Source organism: Hyperoodon ampullatus (assembly GCF_949752795.1).
Source record: "Hyperoodon ampullatus genome assembly, chromosome: 10".
NCBI classification, from domain to species: Eukaryota; Metazoa; Chordata; class Mammalia; order Artiodactyla; family Ziphiidae; genus Hyperoodon; species Hyperoodon ampullatus.
The window spans coordinates 80756037-80781167 of record NC_136923.1 but is presented as its reverse complement, the minus strand read 5'-3'; the positions used below and the strand labels follow the sequence as shown (position 1 = coordinate 80781167).

Below are 25131 nucleotides of genomic sequence, written 5' to 3'. Positions count from 1 at the left end.
AGCCCGAATAATGATAATTTGATGTAAGATTCTTAGATTATCCTTTTCTTCCAAGTTGGGAAGACTCTGAAGACCCTCTGAAGACTCTAGGGTCATATTGGTATAATTTCCTTAATTTCCCAAGTTTTAACGAAGCAAAGCAATTGTATGTAAGCAAAATTGATAGTAATTTTCCATTTTGTTTTTATAAAGCTCTGCTGCTCCAATCAAAACTGAAAATGTGTTTAAGGTCTGAACAATTTTGAAAGGATTGATTTAAGTGAACAAGATGACTGGCTGGCTGGTCTCTCTGACAAGTATCGAAATACTACTTTTAGCGGGTGAGTTGGATGTGTTTTGAAGGGATTTTGGATAGAATGCAGCAGGTTACCTTGAGAACTAATTTATTGATACTTAAATATTACTTTGGGAGGAAGTGTTAAAGTATCTCCTCTAGGTTTAACTTTTCTCTGCTTAATAATTTTTTTCTGTTTAGTAGTTGAGGTTATATATTAAATAGTTATATACTTTAATTTTTAACAGCCAGTGGAAGTTGCTGTTAAGTCTAGAGCTTTTAATAATAACTTAAAACTTTCCTTTTATAATTTCTTTTTGAGCCATACAATACAATTTTTTTTAGATTTTATTACTTTATCTTCCCAAGGGGAGTAGCTTATCTTGTCTTAGTGATTAATGACCAATAAAAATTTCCTTTTCTCAAACCAGGTCTCTAGTTTTCTCAGTGACTTTGGTTATCCTCTGTATCTTTTTATGGCATTTGTTTTTCATCTTCATTAGGTAGAAGTACCTAATACACCTTTGAGGGGTGAGCATGAGCTGATCTGGCCAGGGCTGCCACGAATGGTTGTGTCGATGTGAATGATTCTTCACCACTCTTGGTTGTGCAGAGCACCACCTGCATAAATGTACATGGAAGCCCTGGGCTAGCCAGAGTTAGCGTGGCTTGGATGATCCTTTAACTTTTCTGATATAGAAACCGAAAAGTGTTCTGTAGACCTCACTGAGGAACTAACTGATTTTTGCTGGCTCTACCTCGGACAAGGCATGTCCATCCAGGATCATCTTCAAAAATAAGGCATTGATAAGGTCATGCTCAGCCCATAGTCTCTATGCGAGAACCCAGTCTAGCCTAGTGTGTAAGTGTGTAGTGGGCTTTTAAAAAAAATTCCAGCACTGATTCATGCTTCAGCCCCTCTCTGAGCAGGCAAAGCAAAAAAAAAAAAAAAAAAAAAAAAAAAAATCTAGAGAATGCTGTGTCTCTTTGGGGAGTCATTATGATCATGTATTCAAAAGGGAGAAACTAGAGGATGATGTTATAAGCAGGAGGACTGAAATAGGGATAACTTCCAGAACTTTCTCCTCTTCTCTGGGAAGTGGAAATATAGGAAATAAATGGCAACAGTTAAATATGATCACCTAATTAAAGAGTGGGAAAGAGAGAAGACATTTTATGGATTCAGTTAGGAACCAAATGTATCCTAGAGCCTTTTCCAAAGGAAGTGGAAATTCAGGATTGTCCTCATGAACACATGGTTTTTGGATGTCTAAGATAAGAAGATCAGTCAAAACTTTCCTTAAAATGGGAGGAAGGTGTGGTCCCCAGACCAGTAACACCAACAGCACCTGGTTAGAACTGTAAATTCTTGGGATCCACCACAGACCTACTGGATGGGAAATTCTGGGGGTGGGTCCAGCGATCTGTGCTGTATGAAGCCCTTGTGGTGATTCTGAGGAATGCTCAAAGGAAGCTGGTGGGTTGAATTTGCACACTGAAGCCAGTGTTTCTCCTACTCACTTATAGTGCCTTGTCTGAGTGTCCACATTGAACCTGAAGAAGGCAGCCTCGCAGGAGGAACGTGGATCACTGTCACTTTTGACGGTAGGTTTGGGCCTTACTGAATGTAAGTTTCTTATTTATTGATCTAAAGAATCCTAAACAATGAGTCTTTGGTGTTCTTCCTTGTCTAAGGACAGATGTAAAAGAGGTCTGGAAGGGAGATGGACCAACTGACCAACTTCTGTGTTACCAGATGCCCACATGCTAATGTTACATCACACCATTATATGTCTGTGTCCACTTCCTTATCCCAAGCTGTGGGGTGGAACTCTAGGAACCCTAATGAGATGATACCCATGTAGCACAGAACTTGGCAATGTGACCCTCAGAACCTTGGTTATCTTCCTTGTCGATAATCCTACATATGGGAGCTTCTAAGCCATGGCTCAGTGTATCCATCTATACCACTGGAAAAGAGTAACTTTGAGGGTTGGAAAATTCTTTCCTGGGTTTAAGTGGGTGGACCTGAAGAGAGAATTAAGAAAAAAAATAAAGTCATAAAGAAGCACACTCATTCATACAGCCTTTGGAAATGAGAAATAGTACTTTTAACCCTTAGGTAAACTCAGGGCCTGCCATTGCCCCCGTGTGGCAGGTTTTTGTGTTACCCTGTGTGGATTACTGCTCTGTTCAGCCTGAGACTCCACTCTCCCTTGCATTTAGGTTTGGAGCCAGGTCTCCTTTATCCTGCCAACGGCTCTCAGCTGGAGATCCACCTGGTGAATGTGGCTGTACCCATGCTGCCCATCATACCCTGTGACATCTTTCCTGTCCTCCTGGATTTGCCGGTAGTGATGTGTAGGACCAGGTACACCTGCCCCGGGAATGAGAAGACCAGATAGGATGAGTGCTTTGCTCATCTCAGTAGCTTTCAGTGGCAAATTAGAGCAACTCCTGCCATGATTGCAATTACCAGCATAGTTCCCTATCAGAGCTTTAGGGCTTAAGGGAGGATGAGAATATGGGAAAGATTTTTGAGAATTCTGAGACATTTATAAGGAGGGGTTGGGGGCTGGACGATGTTTCCAGTTTTGTGTGTGTGTGTGTGTGTGTGTGTGTGTGTGTGAAGGTCTCTATTGCTATTCAGATTTCAATAAATGGGGCCATTTTGCCAACTATTTTTTTTGGAATAGGCATAATTGTAATGATTGTACATAAACTAAAAATCAGTTAGGAAGGAAATTCGCCTTAGTCCTCAGTTTGTTTGCTGAGTTTGATATGATTTTTACAGGATTCCAGATTATCTATTGTCCTACTTAAGTTTTTTTTGACCTCTAAAGCTTTCACTAGTTCGTTCTTTCTTTAATATCTAAGAGATGTTGCCTGAAAGTAGATCATTGGTTAAGAGCAAAAGAGATTGTCATTTCCTTTTGTTTTCTGTTCCCTCTTTCAGGAAAGTTCCCTCTCTTCCATCTCTGCCTATTGAACCAACCATACTGCAAATACTACCTCTTCCCTGAACAGTCAACTGAGTGTCATCTTTCCCTTCTTTGATAGGGGACAAGTAGGAACTGAAATCCAGCTTTTGAAGAAGGAGCACATTTTAGTCATTCATCCATGGGACATGGATAAATTGTGTATTCAACACATGGGACATGTGTTTGTGTATCCACACACACAAACACACTTTTTGGGCAATTCATCTTCCTGAAGGGAGGACCTTTCTGTAATTTACACAAAGGCATAGGATGCACAGCCTTAGTGGCCCTGTTTCTTCAGCCCTATGTTTCTCATGACACCATGTCAGTTGCCCACTTTTCAGATTCATCCTCACAGAATTAAGTGCTTTGGGGACAGAGGTTGTGATTCACCCACCTTGTAGTCCTTATGATGCTGAGCACAATATCTTGCTAGTAGAAGATGCTCAAAAGATGTCTGTTGAACTAAAGTTCCTTATAGCACTGCTGTTGGTAGAGATGATTTCCATAGGTTTTATGGTATATTGGGGCATAGAGTTCCTGCAAGAACTTGCTATGAAATAAGTCAAAGCTCTAACGATTTGTATGTTCTATCTCCTCAATCCCCAAATGCTAATGACTTTAAGATGGGGCTTCCCTGGTGGCACAGTGGTTAAGAATCCGCTTGCCAACGCAGGAGACACGGGTTTGAGCCCTGGTCCGGGAAGATCCCACATGCCGCGGAGCGGCTGGGCCCGTGAGCCATGGCCGCTGAGCCTGCGCATCCGGAGCCTGTGCTCTGCAACGGGAGAGGCCACAATAGTGAGAGGCCCGCGTACCGCAAAAAAAAAAAAAAAAAAAAAAAAAATCAATGCCTTTTATTAGAAAGAGCCTAGGATTCAGATCCTCCTTTGCCCTTAACCTGTGGTGTTTGCATACCCAGGTCTCTTAATCTATATGGAACTTGTTATTTTTTTTAATGGAAACTGGAATAGATTATCTATCAATGTCCCCTCCAACTCGTAAAGTCCTGAGAACCTATGAGGCTGAGAAACAGGACAAAATTAAAAAAAATTTTTGGCACTTTCAATGAAAACTTCACAACTTCTTTTGCTGAAGGATCTGATGTTTAAAGTCTATTGGATGAGTGGGTAGAGGAGGTGAAAGGTGAAATACAGGACTCCTGGGTTAGCTCTGTTTCACAGGTGCAGGGGGGAGATTTGAAGTGGTCAAATGGGGCTGCCAGCTTTGGCAATTCATAGTCTTTGATTCACAAGGATTGCCACTTTCTGCCCTCAGATCTCTGCTGTCCGAAGCACATGAAGGTCTCTATTACCTGGAAGTGCAGGCTGGGGGACAGGTTGTAGGCAGCCCAAGTTCAGGACCACGAGACAGCTGCACTTTCAAGGTGGGTACCAAGCATGGAGGAATGTGTGTTTGCCTGGTCTGAGACTGTGCTTGCGCTATCGACAAGCAAGTTATAAATCAGCTGGGGAGTCTTTCTGCCTTGCCAGGATGAGAGGAACAGGTGGATGATAGTTACGGAGTTTCTGAGACTATCTTAAGCAGGTAAGTATTGAGCACGTGTATGTCAGGCTCTCACTAAGTGCTTTATGCACGTTCATTTAATGCTTACAACAATTTTATGGGGTAGCTTTTTATTATCCTGCTTTTACGGATGAGCGACCTGGGGCTCAGGGAGATTAAATAATTTGCCCATGTCATCTAGTTTGTAAATTGCAGAACCAGGATTGGAACCTGCATCTAGATCCTCACTTATACTGAGCCCATAGAGGAGCCACAAAGATGACCATTGTGCATCAGTGTTTCATTTTACAGCTGACATCATCTGGAGTGTAAGCGTGGTGAAGGGACTCAGGGACCCAAGTTCCGCCTTCCTCTCTGCTTCACGGTTGATTTCTGCTTCTTCTTCCAACCCTAGACTGAAAGGGCATGTGCTGTTGGAATTCTCCTTCGAGCTCAGAGAGAGCAAAAAGCAAGCAGATAGAGAGAGTTTACGAGTCGATGCCTGCTTATTTTAGAGCTTCCAGATGCATTAATTTTATGTTGGGGCTTCATTTTATGTTGTTGAGTCTACTGTCCATTTCAGATTGGTTTTACACTAAAATGCCCTCTGAAAGCATAGGTTCTAGACTTTCCATAAAATGCAGCAGTTGGGCAGGGTTGTACTTGCCCCAGGGAGCCTCTGTTTAAGAGCAGTTCCTAATGACACAATTTAGTTATTAATCAATGCTCCTTTACAACGAGACTTCATCTTCTAAATTCATCTCTCATACGATCCACTTTTTACATAGGCAATTCATCTTTAGAATTTGGAATTTGCCATCAATTCACATTTAACAACTTGTTTCTTACTCCAAGAGAATCTTGTTTTCCGGAATTTTGCTTTTGCACATATGCGGCAGAAAGAAAAAAAAAAATTCTTTTTTGTTAAGACCCACACCAGCACCTCTACATTGTATCAGTGAATAAAACAGAAGAGAGACGGCTGAGCATGGTCCTTAATCACTGTGCTGTTTTTGGTTTTGATGTCCTTTCACCCCAAATAATAGTTTTCCTGCTTATTAAAAGACCGGTAAGGAGAGAGAGAGGGGAAAGAAGAGAAACACTTCCTAAAATTGCACATAAAAGAAAGCAAGTCCTCCGGTGGTTCCACTGGCTTGGTGAATTGATGAAAAATCACCAGGGGATGCAGTTAATGAGAGGCATTCTGAGCTGAAGGAAACCCAGTGTCTCTCTTTGTTTGGGGACTGGGGCTGGGGGAACCATATGTATTAAAAATTAATTCCACCTCTCCAGTCCACTCCAAAGAGCCTGCTGCAGGCACTGACAAGTTTGAACAACTCACAGAAGGTTTATCAAGCAGCTGATAGCTGCGGCTTTATCATTCTCATCCGCTGCTTTTCGGCGCCCCCCACCACCGCCCACTTGCTGCTACCGACCCCAGTCGGGCTCAGGGATCAGCATGCAGGAAGCTGGATTTGGAAGCTCGTTAATTTTTCACTTTGTCATGTCTCTAGCTTCGTGGGTGACCAGAGACCTGTTTCTCTTAGAAAAGTGCCATTTTATATTGTGTCAGCTCAGAGAGATTCACAAGTGAAGCCTTTTTAGAGGTTTCACTCTGAGCCTGCCCTGCCACTCTCTGAGGACCTGGGAGGGAGTGATGCAGGAGTCGCCTTATTTCCCCTGCACTTCTGGTGGAAGGCTCTCAGCCTGAAGGATAGACCTTGCTTTTTTTTTTTTAACATCTTTATTGGAGTCTAATTGCTTTACAGTGGTGTGTTAGTTTCTGCTGTATAACAGAGTGAATCAGCTATACATGTACATATATCCCCATATCTCCTCCCTCTTGCGTCTCTCTCCCACCCTCCCTATCCCACCCCTCTAGGTGGTCACAAAGCACTGAGCTGATCTCCCCGTGCGATGCGGCTGCTTCCCACTAGCTATCTATTTTACGTTTTGTAGTGTATATATGTCCATGTCACTCTCTCACTTCGTCCCAGCTTACCCTTCCCCCTCCCCGTGTCCTCAAGTCCATTCTCTATGTCTGCGTCTTTATTCCTGTCCTGCCCCTAGGTTCTTCAAAACCATTTTTTTTTTAGATTCCAAATGTATATGTGTTAGCATATGGTATTTTAGACCTTGTATTTTAAATTGGAAATCGAGAGGTGTGTTTCCTTTTGTGGTTTGGATTCAGCTGTTCTGTCTGCCTCAGTTTCTAACATCTGGAAGATGGGCAGTAACCACTGCTCTGTATCATGAAGTTCCTATGATAAAGTTCCAGTGGGAATGACAATGGTATGACGGGCGTCCCAGTGGGAGTTGAAGGTCTGGGTGCAGGAGGAGGCTGGGAGGGGGGTAGTGTACATTTGGCAGGTGTGTGTAGAGTTGCATTAATCTTTATCCTTTAGTGAGATCAGAGCCAGCTCCCAAACTGTGAGGTCACAGCATTCTTATTTTGACCTCCTAACTGTACATATTTTCTGTGAACTCTTTTCTAACCCTTTCTGTTAGGAAGGGAGGAAACAAGCCTTGATGACAGACTGTACAGCCATGTGAATCGATACATAAAACCTGCACTTGCCAAGCCACCATCAGCTTTGTTAAAATGTCTGTTGATTCTCCATGTCTGCTGAGGGTTGTTGATTAACACCAGAGTTACTCTTTATTGCTCTTCTCCCTGGGAAGGTGGACTCCTGGGGCACTGGAAGCAGACCAAGCAAAACAATTTGCTGTCTTTGTTTTGCAAATGGGAGGTACAGTAGGTTAGGGGAGTGAAGGTGGTCTAGGCGTCTAGAGTAGGATGGGGGTGAAGGTAGCAGGAAGGGGAGACCAGGTCTCTTCCTGGGTGAGTCATTAGCCCATGGCTCAAACCTTGGCCAGGTCAGTCCATCCTTACGATTCTCTCTTTTTTCATGCTGGCCCTGACTGTGAAATGCTCTAATCTGGAACTAACCCAGAGGCCTATAGGTGAGATGGAGTTCCCGGAATTGTCTCCTTCTCTCCTCTGCTTCCAGGCAGTGTATCAGTCATCTCAGATGGGGCCACTCCATTCACTCACAAAAATGTGAATGTCTTTTACATACCAGGCTGTGCCCAGGGATACAACCAATGACTCAGCCAGGCATTGCCCCTGCCTTTCTGGAGCTTATAGTTAACAGTTGATGTGATTCAGGGGGTGAGGGCATCATAGGATGACTTGAGTGCCAGGACCAGGCTTCTCCAGGCTCCTGCCTCTCCAATCAATGCTGGTTTTCTCCTTGGAGAGTAATGTTGCTTCTCATTCCTTGCATCCTTTGAATCATTTTCCTCCCAACAGGCACCTTCCATTTTCCCAAACAAACTTCCCTTGTGTATCTCTCCAACTTCCAGTTTTTCGTAGCTTGCTAATCCTGACCAAGGTGCTGGCTGATAATAATTTAATTTGCAATCCTTTTTATCTAAATAAGCAAACTATTGTCTAGAAAAATTAAAAAAAACTTCAAGACCCCAAGATATCAAGTTGCCATAATGGAATTAAAAGGTTGGTATTTTAAAGCATGGCCTGCCTACCTTTCCTTTGGTAAAACATGTTCCTGGTATGGCAGGTGAGCAAGTAGAAACAGACTTGCCCAGGTGTGAGTGATATGGTGCAGGGAAGACATATGACCTTGATCAGATTCCCTTGACCTCATCTATGGAAGAACTATAACAATGTCTGTTATCTTGGCTTCACAGAAATATCTTGAAGATGAAAGGAGATAGATGTAAGGTGATTTGAGGAAATGCAACCACTTACTGCCTTAGATGAATGCTCTGTGAGGAATGACTTAGGCTTCCTGTGTATGTGGCTGTGATGTTCTAATGAAATGCTCACTGTGATACCATTTTCTAAAGTTTTCCAGGGCACAGACACCTATCGTTTACCAAGTTAATCCACCAAGTGGAGTTCCAGGTAAGAAATCTCCTATTAAGATAGCAATAAATATGAATCCCTTTGCTGAAGCTTATTGCAAACTCTTCTACCCAGGTGAATGGTTTCTATAAATAGGAAATTTTAACCGCTTCTCTGATGCTGTTTTGAAAATAAGCATCAATCTCTGGTTTATTTTTAACCTGGTTTGGTTTCACCTCTGGGTACTTTTGCTCTATTACTTCACTGATAACCAAAGGAATCTTTTTTTTTTTTTTTTGAGGTACGCGGGCCTCTCACTGTTGTGGCCTCTCCCGTCGCGGAGCACAGGCTCCGGACGTGCAGGCTCAGCGGCCACGGCTCACGGGCCCAGCCGCTCCGCGGCATGTGGGATCTTCCTGGACCTGGGCATGAACCCATGTCCCCTGCGTTGGCAGGCAGACTCTCAACCACTGCGCCACCAGGGAAGCCCCAAAGGAATCTTAACATGAAAAGAAAAAGAGGCCAGCAAAATCAAACCAGATGTTGCTGGAGAATATAGACATCATCATCACTCCTAACTTTATAATCATCCACATAATAACAAACCTTTATTGACCCTTCCTGGGAGTCAGGTTCTGTTCTAAGCTTTATTATCTATATTATCTCATTAGATCCTCACAACATCTGATGATATAGGAACTATTATTATTTCCATTTTGGAGTTGAGGAAATGAGGTACCAAAAGGTTAAGTTATTTGCCTAAAGTCGTAATGAGTGGTACAGCTGAGATTTGAACGCAGACAGTCAGAATCCAGAGTGGTCCCATATACCTTACATTTTATTTTGTGTTGAGCTGAGTTGGGTACCACTTGGAAGGCCATTAACCCTGGTCCTGATCCTGGGGGTTTGTTAATGAGTCAGAGAGCACACATACATGCAGAGACTAGAAGCTAGAAAAGAAGAGAGAGAACGCTGGGAGGGTGGCTGGAACAGAAGGAGTTGCAACTAAGAAACAGGTTCAGGACCTGCCAAGCCCGCCTTAAAACTAAGTAGTAAACAGAGCTGGGATCACATATAATTTGCTGTCTGATTCTTGACAAATTCCTACATCCCTTTTGGGTTTTATTTGTTCAGGGTTTCCAGATGGTATAAGTATGGGAATACAAGTTGCTCAATTTTTACATGTGGTTGCATCTCAATGCATAAACTGATCTAGTTGTTTCGAACGGTTCAAGAATGTCAAAATGAATCTGTGAGTCACTGAAAAGTGTCTGTACTTTTGGTGTGTGTGTGTATAGACACAGATGATGTATGTGTGTATTTAAATTACATCCTGAAGAATATGAATTCGGCCTTGTCTTATTAAGGCCTGTTATTCACAGATCTGTTCCTTTCCATTCGTCTGAATAATCAAGACGTGATCATGTTTTATTAAAAAGAGTTGTGGTCTGTGAAAGTCACATGCCATCATTTTGTCCCCCCCTGCTCTGGTGTTGTTAGAAAACTCCCGTTCGGATGGCAGAAACCTTGTTAGGGTGAGGGTTGAGGAGGAAAGCCCGCCGTGAGAGGTGTGACATGGGGCATCAGCTGGCGCCCAGATCTGTCAAGCCCCTTTCTCCCGCCCAGTTTGAGTTCTGCACACTGTCTCCTCCACCTTCGGGGAGAACGATTGGTGGCTGCGCTGGTTGGAGTGATCCCTTGGGCAGGATCCACACGGCTGCATCTTTGAAATTGCTTGCCAGACGATTAGTCTCATCTCCTTTGGGAAGCCTGCCCAGAGTAGCAGGCAGGGAAATGGGGGAGGTGGCAGAGACAGGAGAGCTGTTTTGTGAGCCGCTGAATTCCCATATGCGGTTAACAGTCCTCCACTGTGACTCGGAGTCCCCCCTCCCTGCCCAGCACAGGGTCTGGCTTAGCCATTTGTCAGCTGCTGTTTGTTGGGCTTCTTTGTTTAGAAACAAAACAAAAACTCCCAGGAATTCCTAGTTTCTATAACCTGTTATTCCTTTGTAAAATTGTGCCCATCAGTTGTAGAAATCATGCCTGCCAAAGACAGGAAATCCATGGGTTAGCCCTAGTAAAATGAAGAATTATTTTGCTGGCTGGCAACAGTAGCCGAGACCTTCAGACTCAGGGCTTCTGCCAGTTCCACAACCTTTGTCTAAGTCACTGAATTTCCTCTCTTTCTACCCGCTCTCTGGTCAAGGGTCCGCCATACTTCCTGGAAGGTTTCCACCGTTTTAGGGCCAGTCATCCAGTGACTGCAGATAAAAGTCACTTCCTATTAATAAAACATGCACAGTATGTAGAGAAGCATTACTTCTTGCTCATGTTCTTTCGTGGCCTGAAGTGTAGCCATGAAGAGACCCAAAGTCCTCTGAATTCAGTGACCTCATGAGCCCCAAAGATGCCCTCGTCTCTTCTATTTGTGAGGTTTTGCCTCATTAACCAACACCTCTCTTACCTCTCAGTGTTGTGATGCTGGAAGAGTACAGCCTTGATGGTTAAATTCCATAATTACTTGGAAGGCACACACTTCCACATTGTGGGGTTGTGTGGTGAACTTTAACTTGCTCTGGTGTGTTTGCTTACAACCTTGCTTTGTGCATTTCCGTGGAACTGAATTTAGGTGTTTTCAACTCTGGAGGAAAGCAACTCATGTAGCATCAGGTATGGGCCCCAAACTCTTTCTGAGAAGGGGCTACTCTAGACTTCTTTCCCAGATCCTCTGAGCAGAGAAGGTGGGGGTAATGCTGAGAGTTCCCCTTGATGAAAGGGGGTTGTTGATGCCTGCACCCCCATTTTTATGAACTCAAAAGAGGTGAGTATCAAGCAAAAACTTGCTACTCAATGGGAATCCCTACACATTGCATAGAGGAGACCCAGCAGTGGAAGTCATCCATTTATCATTGGACAAGGCAGATGCCAACTGTCTTTGGATCCCCATTTTGCCTGATCTTTGAACAAGAGCATATTTGTTGAATTAATTGCATGTGCAGTAGCCCATCCTTTAAGCCATAACTCTGCTGCTCTCTCGTGCCCTTCTTTCTGACTTCCTGTCCGTTTGATTCATCCATGACATTCATCTTTTGTACTCTGAGATACAGAAAGAAGTTTAGTATCTTTGAATATCTATCCAGATTGTGTGATACGAGCTTCCTCTTATCATATGTGTCCAGAGGAAAGTCTCATGAAGCATGGAGCACCCCCAAAGAATATTATTTTTAAATCCCATGTGGGTGGATGGTCTACACACAGCCAAGAGAGTGGAACAAGGCAGTGTGTTTAAATTGGCCCCTCTCTGCCTCCCTTCCTGGGACTGTGAAGAAGCCCTGATATTCCTTCTCTGCTCCATACATACATGAATAAGTCCACAATGGCAATGATTCATTATTTTTGCCTCTTTGATATTTACTATCGATGAACGGATTATACTTGGTGATCCTTTCCTGTTGTACAGTTTATAAAAATGTATTAATATTCTGAGTCATGACCAGCTTGGCCATTTTGAGTAGAGGTAACAAAAGAGAAATACAGTTTACGTTATATATTTGGAGTGTGAGCTAAGTAGATTAATTGAAAAAAATCTTTTTCAAACAGGAAACCTTATACATGTGTATGGCTGGATTATCACCGGAAGGTCGGAAACCTTTGATTTTGATGCCGAGTACATTCATAGGTAAGCGTGTGCTTGTTTCTGTGTTCAACTAGTTACAGATATGCTGGATTGATTCCTGAGACCAGCTTCCCCGATAACAATAAATTGTAAGCAGCTGGCACTGAATTCCTCTTTTCCTCTTTGCAGTTTACAGTCCCTCGTGAGCTGGGCTTCAACAAACTTGGTTAATGTAATTGCGACTGGTCGATTAAGTTGGCCCATTTATTTACTGACAACTAGTCACTCTGGGCGCAGTGTGAATTGTACTGTAATTGCATCTGTGGGTTTTCTTTCTTGATTCTTCCCCTTCTCCCTCTTGTTTCTCAGGCTGCAATAAATTCTTTATAACGATGTGTGAACTCAAAAGACCACTATAACATCCTTGTTTGTTATACATTTGTGTATATAGAATTTCTGTTGGTGTGATCAGGGGAAAATGTGGAAGAGGTACTGAAAGCCGCTGAGTTATTTTTAAGATTTATTTTATTGAAGTATAGTTGATTTATAATATTGTGTTAATTTCTGCTGTGCAGCAAAGTGATTCTGCTAATCCCAAGCTCCCAATCCTTCCCTCTCCTACCTCTCCTCCCCTTTGGCAACCACAAGTCTGTTCTTTATGTCTGTGAGTCTGTTTCTGTTTCATAGATAAGTTCACTTGTGTCATAATTTAGATTCCACATATGAGTGACATCATATGTTATTTGTGAAAGCCATTGAGGTTTTTTTTTTTTTTTTTTTTTTGTGGTACGCGGGCCTCTCACTGTTGTGGCCTCTCCCGTTGCGGACGCTCCGGACGCGCAGACTCCGGACGCGCAGGCTTAGCGGCCATGGCTCACGGGCCCAGCCGCTCCGCGGCATGTGGGTTCTTCCCGGACCGGGGCACGAACCCGTGTCCCCTGCATTGGCAGGCGGACTCTCAACCACTGCGCCACCAGGGAAGCCCAGCCATTGAGTTTTTAATGTTTTCTGGGAATGATTAGGATGCCAACATGACTTTTTTCATTGGAGACGTTTAAAGTGCACAGTGGTACTAGTAAATCATCCTTGCCAGGGAAAGGGGAGGACAGGATGGAAAGTGTTGAAGCTGAGGTGTTTGTGGGAAGGAACTGTGGTTACTCAACATATGAAGGAATTATAGTGAGGATTTATAGGGTAGAAGGACCACAACTTCATTAGATGCTCTGTTGAGAGATGCTACATTCTGTGTCTAATATTTCCTCCAACCCTTGGACAGAATGGGGGGATCCTCATGTTCTGCTCCAAACCTTTGATTCTGTTCTAGTTGAAAAGGACGTGATTTGGCAAACTTTCAGGATCTACATTTCTGGCATAAAATAATGGCCAGGGTATTCCCCGGTGGTCCAGTTGTTAGGACTTAGCACTTGCACTGCTGTGGCCCCGGTTGGATCCCTGGATGGGGAACTAAGATCCTGTAAGCCACATGGTGAAGCCAAAAAAAAAAAAAAAAAAAAAAAATATATATATATATATATATATATATATATACAGTAAATCCCCTACATATGAAACTTCAAGTTGCGAACTTTCAAAGATGCGAACGTGCATCTGGTTCCAGCAAGGAACCAGAACCTGTGCCATCAACGTCAGGCGTGAGTGAACTTGCAGCTTGCCCTCCAACTCCTATTGCTGAGGATCCTTCAGCTCTACCATCTCCCACCTCCTCTCCTTCCTCCAGTCAGTAACTCTTCTTGCCTGTTCACTCGATGCCAGCCCCAGTATACCAGCTGTTGTAGTGGACTACTGTACTTTTCAAGGTACTGTACTGTAAGATTAAAAACATTTTCTTTATTTTTTGTGTTTGTTTTTTATGTATTATTTGTGTGAAAAGTATTATAAATGTATTATAGTACAGTACTATACAGCTGATTGTGTTAGTTGGGTACCTAGGCTAACTTTGTTGGATTTAAGAACAAATTGGACTTACGGATGCGCTCTTGGAAAGGAACTCGTTCGTATGTAAGGGACTTACTGTAATGGTCAACTTATCTTGAACGGAAACTACTCTTCCTGTGGAGGATTGAAGCCCCAAGTACATCCTTGACGATATACCATGTTCAGTACTTGGTCCCATCACAGCCTTGGTCTGGGATACAGCCTTTGCAAGGGGTAACAAGGACACAAACTCCTCCATGGCTCTGTGTGAACCCAGTATAGCCAAGGAGGAGATGATGAAGATTTTTCAGGAAAGGGGCAGTGCTCCCTCTGTGGTGTGAAAGTGTGGGCCACAGACCAGTGTTATGCACCCTGCTCTTGGGCTGAGGGTCTGATTTAGCATCTCCTTGGGGGACAGTCCCCAGTCACCTGCATTAATGCCCCATAAGTTCAGAGATGAATGTTCATAACAGTGTTTCCTCTGGGTTTTTCCAAGAATGTTTGTTGAGAACATTCACTCTGACTTTTGTCTGTTGTTTCTATTTTGTATCCAGCCCATTGATGTTGGAAGCTCAGGGAGACAAATGGGTCACTCCTTGTTCTCTTGTAAACAGACAGACAGGATGCCGGTGAGTGCCTTTCTTGCCAGCATGTATGCTTTTAGGTTCTCCCACATGGGCATAACACACACACACACATCTATTTTTAATATAAATCACCCATAACTGTTGACTGCCTCATCTTTAGACTTCCTAGAAAAGACACAGTAATTGATTCACAATACAACTTGTAGTGGGTTCTGAAAGCTTTCTTGAAAACAAATAGCTGATACTTACTAAGTGCTTACTGCACTAACAGTTTCACGTTTAAGGCAGATAATAACCTTGTGAGTACATACAGTTATTAGTCTCACTTTACAGATGAGGAAACCAAGGCACAGAGAGGTTAAGTAACTTGTCCAGTGTCTCACAAAGAGCAAGTGGCAGAGCTCGGGTTTCAACCTGGGCCCACTAACTAGCCTCCAAAGTTCATCCTCTTACCACTATACTGTAACGACTAGCCAGAGAGAAAACAACTAACTTTTCAATATTCAGTTATTTATTTATTACAAGGAAAATTTAGAAGATGAGTGTCTATGTGTTTGTAGTTCAGATAACCAACATTTTGCTGGATTTTCACTTCCCTCTGGACTGAGTGGATTAACCTTCTATACCCTATGGCTTAGCTTTTAGCATTTAGTAAAGCCAAATTCTATAATGTGGTTTCTTACATTTGATTGCTCAGAATTGTCCTCTTTCAGTTCACACTTGCTAATAGATTTTTTTGGGGGGATAAGGATCTTGCTGTCCTTGTATAAAATAGATTTTGGGAAGAAAGGACCCAATGAAGACTAGGAGTAGGCAAAATTTTGTGTGTTTGACTGGTACTGATGATAACTCTAGTTACAGTTGTGTTTTATTTTATTTTACATTTTATTTTATTTATTTATTTTCTTTCCTGGCTAAAGAGCCAGAGCTTCTGAACTGAATTGTCTGGTAATTCTTACCTCTTACCTTTTTTGGTTCTTTCCCTAGCTATCCTATTCAGGAAGACAATGGTCTTGGGACTCTGCAGTGCCGTGTGGAAGGCAACTACATTGGTCTGTGTGAGAAGTAACAGAATTTTAAAGTCTTTCTCTGTGTTGGAAAAAAACGATTTCAATAATTGGTTCTCCTAAAAGGGAACCCTCCTGCACTGTTGGTGGGAGTGTAAATTGATACAGCCACTATGGAGAACAGTATGGAGGTTCCTTAAAAAAACTAAAAACAGAACTACCATATGACCCAGCAATCCCACTACTAGGCATATACCCTGAGAAAAACATAATTCAAAAACAGTCATATACCAAAATGTTCATTGCAGCACTATTTACAATAGCCAGGATATGGAAGCAACCTAAATGTCCATCAACAGATGAATGGATAAAGAAGATGTGGCACATATATACAACGGAATACTACTCAGCCATAAAAATGAAAGAAGTTGAGTTATTTGTAGTGAGGTGGGTGGACCTAGAGTCTGTCATACGGAGTGAAGTAAGTTAGAAAGAGAAAAACAAATACCATATGCTAACGCATGTATATGTAATCTAAAAAAGATGGTACTGGCCAACCTAGTGGCAGGGCAGGAATAAAGACACAGACGTAGAGAATGGACTTGAGGACACAGGGGTGAAGCGGAAGCTGGGACAAAGTGAGAGAGTGGCATGGACATATATACACTACCAAATGTAAAATAAATAGCTAGTGGGAAGCTGCTGCATAGCACAGGGAGATCAACTCAATGCTTTGTGATGACCTAGAGGTGTGGGATACGGAGGGTGGGAGGGAGGCTCAAGTGGGAGGGGATACGGGGATATATGTATACATATAGCTGATTCACTTTGTTATATAGCAGAAACTAACACAACATTGTAAAGCAATTATACTCCAATAAAGATGAAAAAAAAAAGAATTGGTTCTCCTGAGGATGATGATAATAACTGCCATTTGCTGAGAACTCCCTGAGAGACACTATATGAAGCAACTTAAATATAAACTAAATTCATCCTCATGTATAAACCTGGAGGCTGGTGGAATTGTTTTTGCTTTACAGGTGAGAAAGTTGAACCTTTCTCAAGTAACCAGTGGGGCAGGATTTATCATGCTTGGTCTAACTCCAAGCCTGCTCTTACCTGCTCTGTGCTTCTACATTTATCCTTTTATGGTTAGAACTCACCACTGCTGATGGTGTGAGGCTGGAACGTGTTTATTTTGGGCACTGTTAAAGAAATTAAGGTGTGGGTGGTACCTTGGTGATCACCAGAGTCCTTGGGTTTATGGTAGCAGTGACCTGGTCCAGGCAGTTTGTGCAGGTTCCTGTATTAATGTCTGTTTCTTTTTGTTACAGGCTCCCAGAATGTTAGTTTCTCAGTATTTAACAAAGGAAAGTAAGTAACTGGGAGGAAGCAAATTTATCTTTATCTTACACTATCTACTCTTTTGTCTTGCTTAGCTTCTTTAACCTTTTATAATGGAAAATTTTAAATGTACCCAAATAGAGTAGTGTAATAGTAATAAGACCCCACGTACCCACTTGATTTTTTTTTTTTTTATGTGGGTGAATATAATTGTGTCTTATGCACTCATCCTCAAGCAATGTAAATGTTTCAGTGTGATAATGGTACAGAATTTGGGGAATTACTTCTTAAATAATTTCATAATACTGGAAATTTAAAACAGTACAGTTCCATAAAATGCTTTGTATCATTCCAGGAAATGTCTTCTTCAAGATGGAAAGCGTCCAAATTTCATAGCGCTTTGGAGAGATCAATTAGGATTCTGGATTTCTGCTTGCCTTACCTCATGTTCTGACACTATGTACTTTGTCAGTGTTTTCCTGAAAAGGGCATTGTCTAGCTGATATTAATTTCATTGTGAAGATAGTGACACAGCCCAAAGTAGAGAGATTTGCTCTTTGTCTCTCTCTGTCGCTGTCTCTCTTTTAGGAAGGACTAAAACTAATATCTGTTGAGTATCTTCCACGGGCCAGCTCCATACCAGGTCCTTTCACATTCATTATTCCATTTAATGCTAGTCACACTCTGTAAAGTAAGTATTATTATTCCCATATAATTTTCTAGATCAGAAAACAAACTTTACCCCATTGGTATTCTCTAGTCATCAAAGGGAGCTGGTATCGGAACAGCTTTAAAGATCACTAAAGTTAGTGATCTTCCTTTCAGGCAATCAATTTAAAAAATGTAATCCCAGATGCAGTTTTCATCCAAAACACAATTTTGTCTCTTTGAAGGTCAATGGTACACAAGGATGCATGGCTGGTCAGTGCTAAGCAGGACCTTTTCTTGTACCAGACGTATTCAGGTACCATTTCCCTTCACCGTGTATTTCTCACCCCTCCCCTCACTTGGCCCTGGACCTTGGACCCTCCATCCCTTCTTTCTGGCCATTTCTCTATGACCATTACCACCTGAAGCTGTCCCTGAAGTCACGGATGGCCCTTTGGTTTTGTATGAGAATAGGTTGCTTGTGTGAGTGTCCACTTTAGTTGCTATATTAAAAGAGGCTTGATCATAGATTTTTATACAAAGTCTAGGGATATAGACAATAAAAGAAAGGGGAGTCATCCTCGTTTTTTGTTCTCAAAAAGTAACAGAAAAGAGATGGCACTGAAAAATCTAAAGCACATCTTTGCAGTTATTTTAACATCTCATCTCGGAGCATTCATTCAACAATTTATGACTTGCTGATACAGATGCTAAGTTGGTGTATTCCTATCTGATGAGTAAATCTTCATACAAAAAAATTCTGAAAACTGGAAACTTGCGTGAAATCGTGAACTCAGTCCAGTAGTAGAAAGCTGGCTGCTAAATATGAGTGCTAGATTCTCAGCTTGAATACAGTCCCAAAACCACTTAAAAAAAGTCTGTGAGGTTAGTTCAGATTCCAGAGGCAGCAGAGTCTACCGTTGTCAAAAGTGCAAGAAATTTCCTAAGTCATGGGGCCAATGCCATTCACTCTCTAGGTAGCTTACCTCTGTCAAAGCTGAATTTTGACCCTTGGTTTTATTTTGAAGTGGTAACCATTCATAATTAGCCTTTTTGTACCTTCAGTTTATCAGAGAACACGACTACTCATTCCCCTTGCGGAGACGAAACTTAGAACTCTCAGAGTTTGATCACAGGAGGAGGAAGGATCAGAAAAAGTTAAATTCTTGGGGATTTGTGGCATATGACAGTGTAACTCATTCTTTTGCTTAGAGCGAATTGCAGACTCATATGGGTAAATTGAGACCTTGCCTGGTGCATCCAGAGTTGATTCCTGCATAAAGTGTAAACCTACCGTTCTGTGATGTGTAAATAGAGTTCTTGAGGTCAGGAGACAGAGTTCCTAGGAAAACATCATGGTACGCAGGGACTTTTGCTGATAGCATGAGTGACTGCATTTCCCATTCCTTTCAAATATTGATCCTGTATAATATATATTAATATCCATATTGTTATATGTGAATCCTTTTCTTATTATATGCACTTTTAAATGACTATTACTAGAAAAAAATTACAACTGTTGCTGGTCTTAGAAAGTTAAAGTAAGAAATAAATTATGGATAGCTTCTATGATTATATTATTATCTGGCTCACATCCTGGTTTATATTTGGAAGCTTACTTTTTTTCCCTCTTGCAGAAATACTATCTGTGTTTCCAGAAACTGGGAGCCTTGGGGGAAGAACAGACATCACAATTACAGGGGACTTCTTTGACAATCCTGCCCAGGTTACCATTGCAGGTAACTAAGTTGAAATGGCTGAAAAGAGTTCATAGATTTAAATGCCATAGGAGATTATGTATCTTTTATGGCCTGGAGAGGATGGGGGGAAGCAATATTTGCCTCTTCCGACTCATCATGGGACCCTGTTCTGAGGTCTTTGGCCTGTGTTTGAGGCTGCAGGGGTTGGAGGTGTTTTGGTCCTGCAGCTTGGCAAACATGTAACAGAAATAGGGTGTCCTGCTGCAGACACACTCACAACTCATGGGCAAGTCCCTCAGGTGTCCCCATCTTGGGAGGGAAGAGAAGGAAAAGCACAGCTGTGTCTTCACAAAGGTCTACTCCTTCTAAAAGGCGACCCCTCTCCCTCCCCTTAGCTCTGTCTGAATAAGTAAGAATGGGCAGGCTTTTCCTATGCAGATTCTTCTGGAATGCCCCCTTAGCAAACCCTTTTGTGGAGAACATGTCTAGAACCTTTTGTTCTGCCTACTGGGATGCTCCTCTAGTTGGTGACACCAAGGATGCAGGAAAATGTCCTCACACTCTTCTGTCAATTCCTCTCCCCAGCTCAATTCATCTCCAGTGAACGACATGGCAAGGCATTTTCTTCCTGGTTATTCTGAGCAGCCCCGTGTTCCACTGCTCTGCACTCCCCCTTTCTTGCCTCCTTCCATTGAGGTGACAACTTTCTCTCTACTCTCCACTTCTGGCCCTTTGCCTTGGAACAGGAGCCTGGCTACCTCAGTGTGGTCCTCTGTCCTGCCACACCTATATCTCCATTGATATTGACATCTGTATCTAATTTAAATGTTCCCCTCAGGCATTCTGTGTGATATTAGACACGTGTCTCCCAGGAGGATTGAGTGCACCACCAGAGCTCCAGGTAAAGGTGCAAGACTCTCCGCTCCTCAGGCAGGTAAGGAAGTCTCCACGGCTGGTCTATGATATGTGGTCAGTCTCAGCTGTTTGACTGACTGCTCAGTGAGCCGTGGGTCCTGAGTCAGAATTTTCATTTCAGAGAGGCTCTTAGCTTTACTCAGATGCTTGGCAACACCCTGCACTCCTAGCCCCAGCTAGCTGAATGACCAATGCGGTTCAGTGGAAACCATGATCCAGGAAGCCTAACTGCCATCAAGATGTTGCTATAGTGACTGGTGGAAACCCCTGAGCGGCCTCCTCCATCCTCTGGGTCAGTTGCCCTCCTGCCCACTATTTAAGAAGACAGAGCTTCAGACCATGTCTTCTGTGTTCATAGGACAGCTTTAGATGAGGCGGAGGGTGGGGTGCAATGGGGTGCATTTAAATGTTGTTTCTTCTCCCCTGTGGGCACTGTCTGCTACTCTGAAAAGTAGAGATGTATTGTGATGGGGCCACCAGGTTACCCCTGAAGAGGGCAGAAATGGAGCTGGCAAGGGGACAGGTTCCATCTGTCCTTCTGTGTTTGTTTAAACCTTCTACTCCACGGCTGCAGATTGCAAGTGCACCGCGGGAGCACTTTTCTGGAAAGCGTTAGAACAGGAGCTCAGGCTTAGTTAGGGACGAAGGGCAGTTGGCGTGTTGGGCAGCCTGAATCACAGGCTGCCGGTTGGGAGCCCTATGTGCCCCGCAAGGGCTGTCTTCACCGTTAATCCACAGGCAGGGAGCTCGTCTCCTGAATCTCATCAGGGGAGAAACCTTTCTAAAGAAAGGCCATTCGGGTGTGAAAACACATGCAAAGCTTTAGCTGGGAATTCTCCAGGTCCCCGATCTGCGGTTTTTACTCAGGGAAAGCTCCTATCCAAGGAAACAAAACTACTGTATGAAGCAAGTGATGGAGAGAATGCGTTTCCAGAGTCAGGAAAGAGGGCGCCTGCTCTAGCTACTGGCGTTGCGGTAGAGGAATTTCCTGAACACAGCTTTTCTCGATGGTTGTTAACGTCCTTTCTGAAGCGCTTTTGAAATTTCTTGCATGGAAGTGTGATGGGGCGGGGTGGGCGCGCAGCTGTTAGCAGGCGACCATTATCGCGAGATCCTTAGTACGAGACCTACAGTGCGAGGCTGTGAGAGGTCTGGTCCTGGCAGCGTCGGGTCTCGTGGCGGTCCGTGGGCAGCGTGCGGTGAGAGGCGGATCTTGGCCTTCTCCCTGGGGCCCGTGGGTGAGCTGGGGGGCCCCGGGACAGGCTGAGGGCTGTGTTCTGCAGGGCTCCAGAGCCCTCGCCTCGGCCGCGCGCTGGCCGGGCCCAGGCCTTGAGGCGGCAGCGAACCTCTCCCCTCTCCCCACCTCTGTGACCTAATGACAGTGGCAGTCTCCAGGGGTCCCAGTCTGAGGGACCTCGGCCCCTGTTTGGGCAGCCTTAGGAGCCTGAGGGCCGGCCGGGTCCTGGGCGTCTGGCTCCCTCAGTGGTGATGGCTGGGCGGGGTCTGGGGGCCTGGCCTAGAGAGCTGCCTCGTCAGCCGGGCTGGGGCACTGGTGGGAGGACCCAGACTGGGTGCTGGACGAACCCTTCCGGGCAGGGTAACCAGCCCGCCGAGGGACCCCCTCCTCCTAGCCTGGGCTTGGACCTCGGAGGGAGAAGGTTGAGCCTTGGGACCTTGCCCTTTCTTGTCAGAACGGAGAATAACCTTTGTTTGGCAGAGATGTACAGGAACATCGTTACTTGACCGTGACCTGACTTCAAGAACAAAGGATCTGACACCAAGTAGTTTGCAACAAATAACCGCGCCCCTCCCTCACCTTTCCTATAAGGGCTTTGCTGAAGGCTTTCGGGGAGTTTTTTTTTTTTTTTTTTAAGGCATGAGCCACCCCTCTCCTTGCATGGCCCTGCAATAAACCTTCCTCTGCTCCAGACTCCGAAGTTTTGGTATTGTTTGGCCTCACTGTGTTGGGCACACGGACTTGAGTTCCGTAACAGGACAAAGGATCATGTACTGCAGTGGTTTTCAATGGCCTGCAGCGGGCACTTGGCAATGTTTGGTCCTTACACCTGGGATGGTGGTGCTACTGCCCTCTAGTGGGTAGAGAGTGGAAGTGCTGCTAAACATCCTTCAATGCACCGGCCAGCCCTCACAACGGAGTTATCCAGCCCAAAATATCAATACAGCTGAGGTCAAGAAACCTCAAATAGTATGTTAAAATATGCTCTTATTTTTATGCTTATTCCTTTTCTGTTTTCCATTCTTAGGATTTAACAAGGAATAACAATAGTAGTTTAAAATAATAATAACTACTCTAGCTATCCTTTATTGAGTACTTACTATATTTCAGGCTCTCTGTGTATATATTTTAAACTCTCTTAGTCTTTTTCCCCCCCGAATTGTCAAACTGACTTTATTTCTCTCCCCAGCTTTACTGTGATATAATTGACATATAACTCAGCTCCCTTAGTCTTTAGTGCAGTATCTCTGTTTACTATTGGCCCCATTTTGATGAAGGAGAAAATGAAGGCATGAAGCAATTTGCTCAAAGCTACACATCGACTAAGTGGCAGAGCTGGACTCTGAACTCACCCATGTGTGATTCCAGAGCTTTTACCCTCACCCCAATTAGTAGCCAATATTGATCGCACATATGCCTTTGGTCTCAGGGTTTGTTTAATATAAAACGCAAATGAATAAGTACGACATCATTTAGAATGTTATGTAATAGCAGCCTGTCACGTGATTTGCTCCATGGCTACAAATTGAGGCCGTGACCCGTGAAAAATTTAAGGATTGCCAAATTTCTGGGACCCAGGGTTTTAGGGAATAGAATTCGCAAGCTGAACTGAACATTAAAAGAGACTGAAGTCCAGTCCTGGCTTCACGAGCCTTCGTTTGCTCTTTTACATCTTCTCATATCCAGACGCTCCCATTAAAAAGCGCTCCTTCGTCTTTTCTGGTCCTCTGAGAATATTTCCCCTTACTGCTCCTTGTCAAGTCTCTTTTTCCAAGAGCTTAAATCCTACATCAAGCAGTAGTTTCCACTTTCTAGAACATTTGTATTATCTATAGAACATCTCACATGGCTACTCCATCTGTGTCTCAGTTGACTCACCTTCTAGATAGTTCCTGGATCATCTTCACTCTGTAATCTGTAGTAAAGCAGTTCCCCTGCTTGGGGGAGAAGGGCCCTCTGATGTTTATGAGGCTTACATGTCTCACAGGCAATCGAGGGCTTCTCTTTGAAGTTGGAGACGTGGCTGAGGGCTTGGACCTGACAGAAGCCACCCCTGGGTACAGATGGCAGATTGTCCCTAATGCCAGCTCTCCGTTTGGATTTTGGTCAAAGGAAGGGCAACCTTTCAGGTATGTTGTAGGAAAAGTGGGGATCCATATCACAAGTGTCTCTACTGGCCTAGGTGAGGCTAGGAGACAGGTAAGTAAGCAATGAGATTTCCAGGGGAAAATTTAAAATATCTACTAATTCAACAGCAACAAAGTTTAACCGCTGTTCTCAGCTGGTGTTGGTTATGCTCGTGGACCACAGGCCCTTTATGGGTACACAGTAAATTTTGATCAGTAGGTAAAATTTATATTTTCTACAGCTTAGTTTGAAATCTGTTTTGGGGAGGACTATTCATGAGAACATTGAGCCGAGTAGTCTAGGAAGCTTGGTAGAGAGCAGGGCAAAACTTGCCGCAGGAACGAGGTTAAGAGGTGAAACTAATATCTGGATGATACTAAAGAAAGACTCGAGAATTTGCCCTTAGGGCATATGAGGGAGCAGAGGCTGGGCAGCCAACAGTTCTGTGGGAACAATTATCCAGTGCCAAAGGTCAACCAGATGGCTGGTGTAATAACAGGGGAAACTCCAGTGGGCTCTGGAGACATTGTTTTCTCTAGTGGTGACTGCAGTGTGATACAGTTTTTCCTGCTTAGTTTTGTTTTGTCTTTTTAATCCCTTCAAAGATGTGGCCAAAATTTCTCATATTTTAATGTGGGCTTAAAAATATAGAAAGTTAGAGAATTGTGGAGACACAGTGTGCTCTAAGGTGTGCATTCAGGTGACTGAATCCTTTAGGTGTGATGGATCTCTTCTCCTTTTGAAACCCTTCTCAAAGAGGTTGGTCACGACTCCTGAGTGTGAATTCCAGCCAACCTGTGACCTCTTTCAAGGATTTGGCCATTTTATTGAACTTTTTTCTTTCTTTCTTTTTTTCTTTTTGGCCGTGCCACACGGCATGAGGGATCTTAGTTCCCCAGTCAGGGACTGAACCCATGCCCCCCTGCAGTGGGAGCACAGAGTCTTAACCACTGGACTGCCAGATAAGTCCCTTGGCTATTTAAAACTTCAATTCAGTTGTGAAATGGAAGGCTTTGTTCTCTGTTCAGGGAATTTCAGACATTGAAAAAAACCAAGTAGGGAAGGAAATCTGAACAGAGTGGAGTTTCTATTGTCTTGGAAGCCATACTAACTAGATATCTAACCACCAGTATACATGGTTTTAAAGTGGCTATATATATATATATATTTTTTTTTTGTGGCACCTAGTACTGCATCTTTTTCATAGTTTTTGAGGCTTATCAGTAATGTTCAAAGGAAAACCTTTTGGCTATATTCAGTGTGTGCAGGAGTGTCAAGGAGAGTCAGGCCACCTCAAAAGACAAGAACATTTGGACTGTCTGTTATGACCTGTAGGGTATGTCTCTCTAATTGCCATTTAGAGGAGCCACAAACCAGACAGTTACT

At 43.4% G+C, this 25131-nt stretch overlaps 1 protein-coding gene across 2 annotated transcripts in view; it reads left to right on the top strand.

Moving 5' to 3' along the window:
* Positions 1 to 268: 268 nt before the first annotated feature.
* Positions 269 to 25131, top strand: part of PKHD1 (PKHD1 ciliary IPT domain containing fibrocystin/polyductin) — a gene marked incomplete at both ends in the record, with an annotated part of 432913 nt that continues 408050 nt past the window's right edge. For both annotated transcript variants that reach the window (XM_079712827.1, XM_079712826.1), the window contains 13 exons: positions 269 to 320; positions 1802 to 1879; positions 2501 to 2645; positions 4534 to 4642; positions 8632 to 8689; positions 12230 to 12308; positions 14735 to 14809; positions 15755 to 15819; positions 17109 to 17148; positions 18012 to 18082; positions 19404 to 19505; positions 20305 to 20400; positions 23606 to 23747. In XM_079712827.1, coding sequence (XP_079568953.1) covers positions 269 to 320; positions 1802 to 1879; positions 2501 to 2645; positions 4534 to 4642; positions 8632 to 8689; positions 12230 to 12308; positions 14735 to 14809; positions 15755 to 15819; positions 17109 to 17148; positions 18012 to 18082; positions 19404 to 19505; positions 20305 to 20400; positions 23606 to 23747 — 1112 coding nt within the window. The remainder of the gene's footprint in view (positions 321 to 1801; positions 1880 to 2500; positions 2646 to 4533; positions 4643 to 8631; positions 8690 to 12229; positions 12309 to 14734; positions 14810 to 15754; positions 15820 to 17108; positions 17149 to 18011; positions 18083 to 19403; positions 19506 to 20304; positions 20401 to 23605; positions 23748 to 25131) is intronic.